The following is a 13597-nucleotide window of genomic DNA, read 5'->3' as shown; positions in this document are numbered from 1 at the left end:
GCTGACAGTGATCGTGATGTCTGATGCCGCTGTGACACCTCGTCGAAATAATGGCTCTCCGAACCACACCATTACACCTGGAAAACTGTACTACGAAAATCATCCATCCATGATAACTGTCTCTGAACTTTCATTTGAAACTCCCTTCTTCGGTATACAGTGATACATGCAGTATATTAAATACAAACAAACTGTAACTATTCACTTATGTCGCTTTACTAATTTGAAAGTATAACATACAAGCAGACTCACTGCATTTTTTAAAAAATTTTTTTGGAGAGAGCTCAGTATTGTTTATTCGGTAATCTTACCGATTCGACATGTCATCATCATTGCTTTCTCTCTTTTTTTCTTTTTCTTTTTTTTTGTATGTGCGTGAGTGTGTGCATGTGTGTGTGCATTTGTGCGTGCGTGTGAGTGTGTACTCATTCATTCACCTAAAACCTATAGAAAATCCCATACCGTTCACCTAAACCGAATACTTCACAATCCAGCTTCGTGAGTCGTGAGGTTGTCAGGAGACCCGAGGAAGGATCAAAGAAAAGAAAGGAAAGTGAAAGCACCACCCCACCTCGTAATTAATTGCATGACTTAAATAGTTAAATCACGATTAATCACAAATTTTATATCTGTTCTAAATGTACAATTAAAAAAATCTAGGTTTTCATACTCTTGTTAACAAAAGTAGAATTTTTTTTTAACTAATAAAAATAGTTAAAATGATTTTTTTGACGTTTATAACCGTCAGTGGCAGTGAATGAGTTAACTGGACAGGTGATCAATTGAGTACAGGAGACTCAATTCGTTCGAAAGACACGGCAGATTGACCTTCTGTTTTGGACCGGAAGCTCTTGTGCATGCTCCTTAAGGCTGCAAATGGATGGGCAATTTCCACTAAATTTCTGGAACGTTTCTGACAAATTTCCATGAGAAAATTTTGAAGGAATTCCAAATTGGAATTTGCAAGAATCTATGGGGATTCATTTACAATTAAGAGTAATTTAATGAAAAGGTATACGATTTATTTAGATTTGTCATAATCGCAAGACAAAGCAAAACATCGACCAAACAATGGTTACTATGTTACTATAAAAACTCAATTTGGCCACTTGTGGTAACAGTACCACGGTACTTCTGGTTGTTTTAGCCAAATTTAAACTAAAATATACTTTCAACAACTATATTTGAGTTCCCTATTTAGGGCTAGTCAACAATTCCCATTCATTCCCAATGACAGTTTCCTACTTTGAAAATGTGTACACAATTTTACAACCCCGGTGCTACGTCAACCATTTTATTTTAGCCGTGCTCTTCTCAGGTCCTATTAAAGTTCTTTGATAAGCACTTCCTCAGCATGTGTCCTTGCAGTCTCCATGACTGTCCCTCTACTGTCCTTCTAATCAGTCAAGCATGAAATGTGGGCCCCACAACTCAGACCCGAGCTGCTCAAAGACAAATAGCACTGTATCCATTAACTCGTCAGCATCACAGACAAATAAAATCTCCTTCAAATCCTATTGGGAAACAAAGTTTTGTGAAAGTGAAGCCAATGTCCAGTAATGAGGGATGGCGTTATGAAGATTGACTCATAAATCCTGATCAACCATTAAGTACGATTTTGTCCTCCAATGAGTGACTTTGACTGCTTTTGATCATCATGGCGGGGGATCTTGACAGTGGCATGACCTTTCTCGACTGATTGAAGACCATGACTTTTAAAAGCGGAGGGAAAGGACACCGTCGACATTGGCCACAAGTCATTGTTATTCAAAGTCGCCCGTATTTAAACTATAACCTTCACTAACCTAAATATAATAAGCTTTTCAAAAGATTGCTATAATCTGCATCCATTTAAGCCATTAAACTGCCTTTATTCAATACATAACCAAAGATTAAAAATGGGCCAGTTACTGGTTTTCGGTTTTAAAACGTCATTGTCGTGAAACTGCTATAACCTACTTTATTTTAAGTTCTCAGTGAAGGCAAAGTATGGCCCCGCCCCCATCCACCGAAGTCAACGGTTGTTCCCCTTGTTGAAAAAGTCGTCTCTTTTGGTAATTTTTTGAGGGCTTATTGTGTTTTTGTACATTTCATTGTCATGTGCTCCTATTGGCTCAGCGGTGCAAAGCATCATGGTCTATGTAGTTCACAATGTTGTGTGTGTTAGTCAAAAGTAATGTTTTTCTTTTTTAACTCAGATGTTGAAAAATATTTGCTGGTATGACTGATTTATAGGAGTGATAAACACCGCGGTGGCCAAAACAAATTCTAATTAATTTGAACTGCACTAATGAAATAACCATCAGAGGGTGCCAGAACAGCACTCATGGAATACACCACACTTTTTTTAACAGATGTTCTGCTTTTAATATCGTGACATGATCTAGTAGGTGTTGGTCGGTGCTGGATTTCACTTTTCTTTCTTTTCTTTGATCCTTCCTCGGGTCTCCTGACAACTTCACAACTCTAGCTGGATTCGGAAGTATTCGGTTTAGGTGAACGGTATGGGATTTTTAATAGGTTTTAGGTTAATTAATGAGCGCACACTTATATGCACACACACACACCCGCACATGCACATACTCACGCACATACAAAAAAAGACAGAGAAAAATATATATATATATATATCGCGACATGATGACAATTATATTGTGCCAATTTTAATATTGCGATATCACGATATTGCCATAGAATCTAATACTGGCCCATGCCTACTATAGACCAAATAAATACACAGTTCACATTTCCACCGCAAGGTTCTACTATATTTGTAGTACTTTGCCACCCAAGGTTATTAGTGTGAAGAGTGTCTACCATATGGGTGAAATTATTCTCTGTGGTTCTGCCAGCCATAGAAATAGCTTCTCTGTTTCTCCGAGTTTTCTGTGAGTTTGCCCATGCTTCTAAAACCTCAATCATCACAAAACAACATGTCATGCTGCGTTTAACAAGCTTCTATTGGATAATGGCAGCTTAAGCAACACAAGCAGTGACCAACTAATACAATACTTGTCATGACTCATCAATAACAAACAACCACAACGTTGCCTTTCCAGATGGCCGTCCATTTGCCTAAGAGATTCTAATTTCACAGCCATTATAAAAGGACAGAACCCGGAAACTAGATGCATAACATTCATTAAAACGGCCTTTCCAAACCAGCACAAAAGCACCTTTGCCTTCATGGAGCGGGGGGTGCAGTCATGTGCTGCCTTGTGCAGCTGGACAGCCGGGATCCTAAACAATGTGTGCGACTCAGCACCAGTAACCGAGCAGAGAAAGAGATGTATTGCGATGCTCCCTTCAAACAATGCAGTCTGTTTTACCTGAAGGCGAATGCTTCCACCCCATCAATTTGTTCTGGAGGACAAAGACACTCTATGATATCCTCCAAAGGATGTTTGCTAGCATCTGTCTCTCAGAGGACACCTGCCACCTCGAGCAAAGAATAAAGCTTGTGGAGGGTGTCAACAAAGAGAATCCCTAATGATCCCAAGTTCCATGTGGTAGGGTTCTGACAAAGACAGCATGCTGTAGGTCGTTTAGATGCACATCGACTGTGCCTCCAGTTCCTCGAGATAGCTGCCTGTTGATGAGTTCTACTCAAAACAGCCCAAATTAAGACATTCGCTGCCATTGACGGCTATAGACGTCAAAAATTCATTTGAACTATTTCTATTAATTTTAACGTTTTCTTCCACTTTTGTTAACAAGAGTATGAAAACCTAGATATTTTTTTTTTTAAATACAGATATAAAATGTGTGATTAATCGTGAGTTAACTATTGAAGTCATGCGATTAATTACAATTACAATTTGTAATCACCTGACGCAATTTAAAGATTATTAAAAATTCGGGGCGTCAGGCGATGATTTTTTTTTATTGTAATTAATCACATGACTTCACTAATTAACTCACAATTAATCACAAATTTTATATCTGTTCTAAATGTACAATAAAAAACATATACGTCTTCATACTCTTGTTAACAAAAGTAGAAAAGATGTTAAACTAATATAAATAGTTCAAATGAATTTTTGACGTCTATAGCCGTCAATGGCGGTGGATGAGTTAAACAGGCTTGTTTTAATACCGAAATACATCAAGATTGCTGCCTTCATTACACGAGTCGACCACACAATTGACACCAGGATGCTCAGGGAGCCTCCGGAACTCAGTCTGCATGACGTGTGACTCCCGAGGCGTGCATGTTACTAAATGTGCACAGACAGAGAGGCTGTCATGACCCACTTCCATGGAGAGCTACGCTGCTTCCTACAGTAATCCCACAGGTAGGCTCGCCCTGACGCCGACTGAAAGGTGTACACGCTAGAAACGTTTACATTGTCCTGTCACCGCACAACTGCAGGGCAAAGATGGAGGAGGATGTTCAATCCAGCCCAATACTGTGTAATTGACTAGACAATGCTATTTTCGTAGAAACTGTATTTGAATGCTGACAGGCGATGCTGAAAAGATTTGATATGTTGAAATGCGTGATGTAAGAATTGGAATGGATTGAATCGGTCAAGAATTGTGGAAGAAGGACTATGAATATGGTGATTTTTTTTTTTCAAGGGAAATGTGGAAGGAAGGGGTGTGAAATAACTCTTAAATTTGTCAATTTGATTGTGAAAATTTGAGAATCAGGGAATGGGAATAATTGCCAAGCTTTCCTGAATATTGAAATTGGAATGGTCTGAATCTGTCACGTAATGTGGAAGAAAGAAGTATTTATGTAAAATCTCTCATGCGTGTGAATTTTATTATGAAACGTGTGTCATTTTTGGACTGTGGGAATCCTTGGAATAGCACCCAAGATGTTCTGAAAGAGCGGAAAAGTTGACGCATTTAGAACTTTTCATGTTGAACTGTATTATTCACCTGATTTATTTTATTTTATTTAAAATATATTTTTTTTAAATGTGGAAAGATTCCTGGATGTCCTGAATATGTTGAATTGGTAGATAAATGTTGAAGAGAACAGTAGAAGTAGAACAGTGATATAAAATAATAATAAAAGTAATTATTTTGGGGCAATAGACTAACAGTGTGAATTTTCATCCGTGCACAATGGATGAGCACAATTGTATTTCATTTGTCCTCAAGTCATTCTAAAAGGCGCCACGTTAAAAGGTCTCCCCCTAATACCATGGCAAACAAGCCTTTTTATCTTTTAGCCCTCAGGTAATTCAGTTTGAGGGGGAATTGAAAGTGACGTCTCTCTGTCTGATCAGCTTGTTATCCAGTGGCACCAAACCCAGCTCAGGAATGAGAGTGCATTCTCCTTGAAATATGCTTTCCAAACGCCCCTTGGCAGACAAATAACAAACGTGTTGGTGTAAATTCCTTGCTAGTTAGAGGAGACTCACTTCAAAAATAACGAAAGGAAAATATGGTCTAGTTACAGTAATGTGTAATTCCAATTACGCACGGGATTCATACACAATGGCAGTACGGTTTACGCTCAAAACACAACTGGTTATTTTCAGCAAACAGTCATCACTTCGTGCGTTATCAAGTGGAAGGCATTCCCCACTCACCCATCACATGCTGCGGGACAGCAGCGCTCACGCAGAGCGCGATGGAGAGGAGGAGCGGTCCCATCCTCTCGGAACCAGAAGAGACGTGCTTCTTCGGCAAAGATGGAAGAGAAGGGGGGGGGAGGGAAAATCACGACGAGATCAACTAAAAGTTGTCCTTCCGTCACCCGCAGGAGAGTACTGGAGCGGAAAAAATATGTCCTGTTTGATAAAAGTCCTCCTCTGTGGTGCAAGTGGAGTGGAGAGACACGCCGGAACAAGTGGAGCGAGGTTGTCTGGTGTCTGCTTGGCCCGTTACTACCGCAGTGAGTGGAGATAGAGGAGCGTGCGTGCGCGCAACGCGCCAGGGCCACCGTCAAGCTCAGCAAGGTACCGTGGCAAACGTTTCCGGTATAGCCCTACAAAATAAAGGTTAAGGAACTCGCCAAATCCCAGTCACGTCATAAGTGGAGAAAGACTCCAGATGTGACTTCAAGGTGTTTTTTCTCCCTTTAATATTAATCTTTGACTTTTTATTTGACATTTATTAGAATTGCATATTATTTGGCATATTTGTTTTGGGTTATTCCAGCATTAGCTACCAAAATTCCAAATAGCCGACCCTTTTTTTATGTTGTCAAGAAAAAGACTTCAGCCATCAACTGTTCTATGAGATATTTATTTTGTCATATCTATTTTGGCAGTTTTTTGGCGCAATCCTGTTACATTTTCTCAGTTATCTGATTCTGAAAACATATACTTTACAATGAAGAAAGTATTTTTTTATTTGACTAATATTAGTGATACAGAGTTGCATAAACAATGCTAATGGTTAGAGTTTTACATGCTAGCTGTGTAAGCTGAGCTAAATGGTGAAGGCAAAACTTATAGAATAGTATAGAAAAGTTATCGTAATAAAAGAAAAAAGAACTTTCATTTTAATGTCGTTTTAAGATAATAAAGACAACCAGGGTTGAGTTCACTTTTTATTTTCCTCAAGATGGCTGAAAAGGTTTTAGTAACAGGTTGCATGCATGTTGAGAGGCATGACTACTTTTTAAAATTACTACTTTTTTAAATGTCTGTAATAAAAATAAAATATTTCAACAATCATAAGAATAAAAATAAAGATTTAGAATGTATTTTATCTGATAAAGTGCATGGCTATAAATTGAGAAGGCCGAGAGATCAAAGCCATTTTAGGAGATGCTTGTACTTATAACTATTATGAATGGTTTTGTATTTTATGCATGGAATATTTAAAATGTCATATAGAGCCGGAAAATGTCCTCCAATTTTGGAATAACCCTCATACAATATTGTCCCCTGTAGTTTAGTCTGTGGTTTAAAACTAGACACTTATTTTGAAGGTACAGGTATATTCACTTTCCAGTGACAACTATATTTTGATCCAGCATCCATCAGAGCCAGTTTAATATTTCAACAGTGGATTTCCACGTTTTGACAAGAAAAGTATTAGAGTTAGGGGTACACACAACTTTATCTGGGTTTCAAATGAGCATCAGAGATTGTAGCTTGGGTCTCTTTTTGACTGGATGGACTTAAAGACGTTCAGTTTTCCCCAGCACTGCTTGCGGATTGATCACACTAAAATGGCTATTATTTTTTATTAGAAGTTCAAGTAAGTCACCTCACTCTACCCATTTAAAACACAAAGGTTTTGATTCAGATGATTTGTTTTCGTCAGAACCTTAATGAACCCATCTTGCAATACTATCAGCGGACTATATTTTTAGTTTTACTCTGAATGGTGTCTGCATAATTAAATGCCAGCGGGTGAATTTATTTTGGTCATTGTAACAGTAGCGTGACAACATCATCACAGTGAGCTGGCGTTCCATCCATGATGCGATGTTACCACCTGTGCTGCCTGCTCATTGGCTTGACATTCTGTTGCATCCTTCCATCTCTGTGCAGTCTATACATCACGGTGAGACTCGACAGCGGCTCTGTAGCTCCCACGGGGAAACATCAGTATCGAAGGGGTAAATGTCATGATGATGGAGATGACTTCTCCGTCCCATCCTCGACTACAATGGAGGCTGCTGAAGCAGTCTCTGCAGATTCGCTTTTTGAATCATTCTCTTCAACTTTGCTCTAACCTCTTTTCATGCCCTGTGGTAACACGTTCAAGCCTGAGGAGCGTGGATCACTTTTTTTCACAGGTTTTTTTTTTTTTTGCCTATAAAGCTCCCTTACTCCCACTAATGTGTGGGATTAGCATCTCAACCATCAGATGCAAACTGGATCTTTGTGTCTACCATTTCCAACTTTTTCTGTTGGTTACTCAAAAACTCAAGATTGCCATAAGTATGAGTGTGAATGTTTTCCATTTTGCTATTAAGCAGTCATTTTATGTTAATTTGACAGATTGAAGAGGTCCTAGAAGGACATTTGACAGATTTTGTCCCTTAGCTATCAAATTTGAAGAAATTATGCCAGACAGATGGTTGATGATATATTGCAAAGAATTTAACTTTTTGCCATTTTTGTGTGGCAGAGCATGGCAACGTTTGACAGCTCGCCATAAAAACACAAAACTGTTTTTGTAATTCAGCCCCCAAGCCAGGTAGATGTTATCCATAATAGGCAGACTCACAAAAAAGTTGCCTTAAAACACACAGGAAGTCTTCCATTTTGGTTGGATGTGGCCATTTTATGGTAATTTTGGCCATTTCCAGAAGACCTTCAAAAACTGAATACTAGGGATAGATCGATTATCGGCCGGGCCGATGTCAAACTGCCAAATATCGGCATCGGCCTTTTTACAAATAAAAGCTGATAAAGCTGGTATCTCACTGAGCGGCGAATACTTGCGAATGTAGCCAATTTAGGGTTTTTATCAGGATTTGTAAGTTGTTCAAGACAGTTTTTACTTGTCGCAAAGACATTTCGAACATATTCAAAAAAAATTCACTGTATGCGAAGATCTTTTGAAACCTTTTACCAACCCTGACGAAAACCCTAAATTAGCTACATTAGCATTTGTCGCTAGGTGAGATACAGGGAACTTTAATTTATGGATTTATTTACATTTACACATTATAAAAATGATGCTCCTCCCTACCCTCTTGTGTCTGTGAAATAGTCCAGCAGTTTCAGGGACGTCCCTCGTCATATCCGTGTACTGGACGGGGTTGATGTCATGCGGCCAACTGGACCTGCCGCCAGGTAAAAAAAACAACAACATATATATGTCCTGGGATTGGCTAGCAACCAGCGTGTTCAATGCTTCTCACCCATAAATCAGATGGGATTGGTCACCAACAATCCCTAGAGGACCGCATGGATTGAACCGTCAAGGCATTACTATCCCAGCCCAACCTCATCTGCTCTTACCAGAAATTACGTGATGATCTTGGAAGAGTTCAGATTAATGATGCAGTGTGAAATGTGTTCTATACTGTGAACTAATGTAGGTATATAATATAATCTTTCTTTTTCACAAGGTGTTTCTTCACGGTTGTATTACTGTAGGAGCAAGGGTTAAATGATTCTGACAATTGCACTTTCGCTGTTCCAAATTTACATGCCCATTAACTCACAACGAGCACTGTAATTACAGTTTAGATCATGCACAATAATTACAGATAGAGTTCTTATGTACTTATTATAATTCATTACCTGTTGGATGTATAAGTCTAAGTGTAAATGGAATGCATGACAAGATTAAGCCTGCAAAGGTATACTTAACGCAATCTCATTAAATGAACAATCATACCATTAACCCTACCAGAGATGCAAACCCTCCCAATATCCCTCATGTTTTCGAATACAAATCCCCACACTATAGACATCCAATAGATCTCACACCCCGACACCTGATTCATTACCCTGACTGACATGTATTGTTGCAAAATTGAATACATTGAAACATCCTGCATTGAGTTTAGTGCGCTAACTCACAGAAGTATCCTAAAACTCTTTCCTTTTCCACAAGACTTTGACCGTAGAGGATATCATCATCATCCGACATCGCATAGTTATCAGCCTGACCTTGAGTTATTTGCAACGTCTGCTTCATGAATCATGAAAGATATCAGATGTCCTTTTGTTTAATGCAGATATAGACCTCTAACTTTATGCACTCAGTCAAGTCCTATAAATCATCCCAATTCCCTCACACCTTAATGAGATACCTCCTTCTGTCCCAACAATCATATTTTGCACAGTTTTATATTGTCAGCCTTAGCTTTTACAGAAAACAGGGTTTCAGTTACTTTCACGAAGCAGGTTTATTAATTAAAAATAATTTTCCTGAAACAATTTAATGGGGTTGTGTGGAGGACCAAAAATGGCAAAATAAAAAATAAAGAAAATATTTTTAAAAAAAGAAAAAAGAAAAATATGTATATAGAAAAAAAATAGAGCAAAGCATTTTTATTTATCAATTTGTAATTAATTGTAATTTAATTGTATTCATATATTTATTTTTGTATTTATTTCCACATTTCTTTGTATATTTATTTCTATTTTTTTTAAATCTTGTTCATTTATATTCTTTTTTTTTGTATTTAATTATTTTTAATGATTTTTTATATTCGTTTTTCTTTTCACTTTTATGTATTTATTTAATTTTTGGGCATTTTTGGTCCTCCATAGGGTTGGTTACAGTTCACAAATTCACTGACAATATATTGAACATGGGGAAGAGTATTTCTTCTGAGTGCCTAGAATTATTAAGGATGTGTTGTTTACCCGGTATAAGCATTTGTTGACTGTAGTTACAAGCAATAAAATAATCCGCATTGGACGTTTGCTTCTATAGAAACCACAAGGAAGACCTTTTGACCTCCTTCCACTCGACGCTAAGAATAGTCCCTCAGCGCGCCACACTAAATCCTTCACATGGTCGTTTATCTGAAACATCAGTCCCCTTCTCTAACTCAACTTTCCTCGTCTCGTTTGCCCTTCGCTTGCTTTTTTGAGTGGCTGAACTCAGACCACTGAGTCCTGCACAGCTCACATCCATCCTCATTAAGACCCACGGGGACACGCTTAGGATGAGCAACGGGCTGGAAAACACAGTGACCTTCTCATATTTGATTCATTTACTTTTTTATTTTATTCTAGCCACTGAGATGAGGCGCCATGTTTTCATTACTTACAAAGTTTGAGAGTTGACGGGGCAGGATGCCAAAAACGAATACTCCCCTTGAAAGATACAAAAACTTTATTCGACTAACCGGGTTAATCCAGGTTGTCTTGAGCCCCTTGTGCTAACCAGCTAGCGAGCTCACTGGCAGGTAAACAAGCACAGAGGGAGCTTGCTAGCAGGTAAACGAGCACCCGGGAGCTAAGGAACTTGCTAGCTAGCATCTGTGGCTAAAGTCAAACTGTGGAAGGGTTTTTACTTTCAGGACCTGGATTTGCCACCTCTGATTGCATCAAGGAGGCAGAAATAGGTTATAATTAAAACTTGACGACGAACTGAGTTTGCATTGCAACTGCAAGCCTAACTTAAGATTTATGTCATTTTTTTCAACATCATTTTTTTTAACACAAACCTACAAAATAAAACTTATGATACATGTTCATTAGTCTAATAAGGTATATTTATTTGAATTGTATAATCCTCAGGTTTATGATTTAGTATTAATAAAGTATAATTACTTTTTTTCTGCATCCCAAAAAAATTAAAAAAATATTTAAATGGAGAAAAAAACTGACATGTTTTTCATATAGCAGTATATTTATCGTGTATAGGTAACCTGATTATTATGCAATTCAAACCATATACTTTATGCATTTCAAATAAATAGGCTTTATTAGACTAATGAATATGTATCATATAAGTCTTATTTGGTAGGTTTGTATTAGAATTATCTGAAAATAAATAAAAGTAAATGGGAATTTGTCATGTAAAAAAATTAAATAAATCTTAAGTTAGGCTTGAAATATTTCTGAGTGTGAATATGTACCATTAGCAAAAGGCTTTATGACATGTCATGCCCTCAACATTTCCATAACCGCTAAATTAATGAGGTTAACCTCTTCAAAACAACCAGTAAGGCGATAAGCAGTTTATCCCCCTTTTTCCAGTCTGTGATTCCATCAGCATTTCACTCTTCCTCACCACCACTCACTTGACCAAAATAGTTTTTCACAACCACTCAATCTTACTCTCATCTTGCATGTCTCCAGGTTTTCGTCCCTCCCAATCAAACTTCTAGGCTAGAGTCTTGTTTCTCCCTCGCTTTGCACTCGCCACAAAGACAGTCTTACAAAAGCCCGAGGCAAAGGGAAAGTGTGCTTCTACTGCTGCTTCTGGTGGCGCGAAGGGAAGGAGCAGGATGGAAACAGAAGGGATGGATGGAGAGAGTGGGAGAGACAGGGAGCGAGTGGGACGTGGTAAGAAAGGCAAGCAACACTAAATTTGACGCTGTTGGAGAAAATACATTGAATTCATTCCAAAGAGAATATTGCATTGTATCATATTTTCCCATCCTCCCTCAGCACAGTGGAGTCATGTTACCCACTGTAAGCATCTCTCTCCACTCTTCCGCTGATCCCAGACCACTGAGCCGCCTGGCATCAGCATAGACGGCTCACATTTTCATCAGCAAACATCTTCTTGCTGACTTCAGTGCTACCGTTACACAATCGCTGGCAGGATTTCCGACTTTCAAAGGCAGCTACAACGTCATTAGATCCTCTTTCATACTTTCTTGAAATTGCCTTGAATCCAAAGTATTCTTTGTGTTTCAGAGATATTCAGCAAACTTAAGTGGAGCATTTTCCAGAAATCAGTCCCAGTGTGCAACTGTAATAACGATGGTATGCCCATACAAGGTTTCCACCACCACCGTGACTGAGTCAAGAATTTGTTCGTCGCCTCAAACTCTGGAAACTTTCAATAATTGTCCGGAAATGCTGAGTAGTCCATTTTACTCTTCTCGAATTACGTTTTTTACTATTGTATCAGTTCAGCTAATTTGCATTTCAGTTACTGCAGTTTCACTCTATCGTGGATATTCATTTGTGATTAATTTGTGACATTCGTAACTCGATTTAATGTCCAGGTAAGTCTTTTTGAGATAATAAAAAAAAAGCAAAAAATCTGCAGCAGCTCCACTCCATATTTATTCTACATTTTGCATACTTAAAAAGTCAAATTTAGTGTAACAAGTGTTTAGACGGGTGAGAGCCGTTTAGTGAGATTTGTAATGGCTTAGTGGAGTCGTACCCCCCCCCCCCCCCCAAAAAGTCAACCTCTACTTTGTGGAAATTCACTCATTGTGGTGCGCTTGGACCGTATCGCCAGCGAAAAATTTGGGAAAACACTGTAATGCTAGTTTGTAGTCAACCTATTGAAGTAAAGTGGCACTAATTACAGTGATACCTCAAAAGGTCAAACACAATCTGCTCTGACATTTTTTTCCCATGCTGCTATTAGGATAAAAGATTCTAAAATACTTTATATCAATTGTGTTTGTTACCCCTTACACCTCAGTGAATTGTGAGAAAATAAAAATAGTTAGATCACAAGGAAGTGAACCTGGCAGTGTTACATTTTAAAGGAATTAATTAATTTATTTATTTATTTATTCATTCAATTTATTTGTAGGTCGAGGAGAAGATGTCCCCATCTTGATCTATTTACACCTGGGAAAGTATAAGATCCGTTCTTGATAATTGTTGACATATCACTACACTGCTCGATGCTGTATCTAGATTATTTTAGCTTCTTGGCAAAATAAACTGTGCACGGTTTCATGCCAAGATGCCACACCTGGAAACAAGTGATCATTGTGTGAGTTTTGATGCATTTTGTGTTGAAATGGGGGGTGGGGGGTGGTGTTTACTAAATTGGGGCACCCCTAAATCAAGAGTCAGCAACCCTAAAATGTGTGTTTATTTATTTATTTTTATTTTGTATTTTTTGTATATCCCTTTTAAAGTGGAAGTCAACCTTAAACATTTCTTGACAATAATATGTTATATGTGACCTTGGTAGTAGTAACATGACATTCTGATTAATATTACTATTATTATTTGTGGAATATGATCTATGAAGAAAAATCCAGCTATTTTTGTCCATCTCAGGGGGC

At 38.1% G+C, this 13597-nt stretch overlaps 2 protein-coding genes across 7 annotated transcripts in view; both read right to left on the bottom strand.

Annotated features, from left to right (window-relative positions):
- Positions 1 to 5916, bottom strand: part of edil3a (EGF like and discoidin domains 3a) — an 89565-nt gene extending 83649 nt beyond the window's left edge. Inside the window, exon 1 of one of the 2 annotated variants that reach the window (XM_086076424.1) lies at positions 5547 to 5916. In XM_086076424.1, the coding sequence (XP_085932550.1) occupies positions 5547 to 5610 (64 nt within the window). In that variant the 5' untranslated portion in view covers positions 5611 to 5916. The remainder of the gene's footprint in view (positions 1 to 5546) is intronic. The other variant, XM_086076426.1, reaches the window with a different exon arrangement.
- A 1443-nt stretch (positions 5917 to 7359) lies between these two features.
- The window catches only part of LOC147173509 (uncharacterized), a 31691-nt gene continuing 25453 nt past the window's right edge, over positions 7360 to 13597 (bottom strand). For 3 of the 5 annotated variants that reach the window (XR_015094868.1, XR_015094869.1, XM_086076428.1), the window contains 2 exons: positions 8614 to 8707; positions 7360 to 7495 (listed from right to left, as the gene is read on the bottom strand). Coding sequence is in view for 3 of the 5 variants with exons in the window: in XM_086076428.1 (XP_085932554.1) it covers positions 7472 to 7495; positions 8614 to 8707 (118 nt within the window). In the remaining 2 variants the exon portion in view is untranslated. Of the gene's footprint in view, positions 8708 to 13597 lie in introns of all 5 variants that reach the window. The other 2 variants (XM_086076430.1, XM_086076427.1) reach the window with 1 other exon arrangement.

Source organism: Leptonotus elevatus, chromosome 5, assembly GCF_054856555.1.
Source record: "Leptonotus elevatus isolate MCC_2025b chromosome 5, RoL_Lele_1.0, whole genome shotgun sequence".
In the NCBI taxonomy this organism is placed as follows: domain Eukaryota; kingdom Metazoa; phylum Chordata; class Actinopteri; order Syngnathiformes; family Syngnathidae; genus Leptonotus; species Leptonotus elevatus.
Note: the sequence above shows the minus strand (reverse complement) of the source record. Positions and strands in the feature narration are given on the sequence as shown.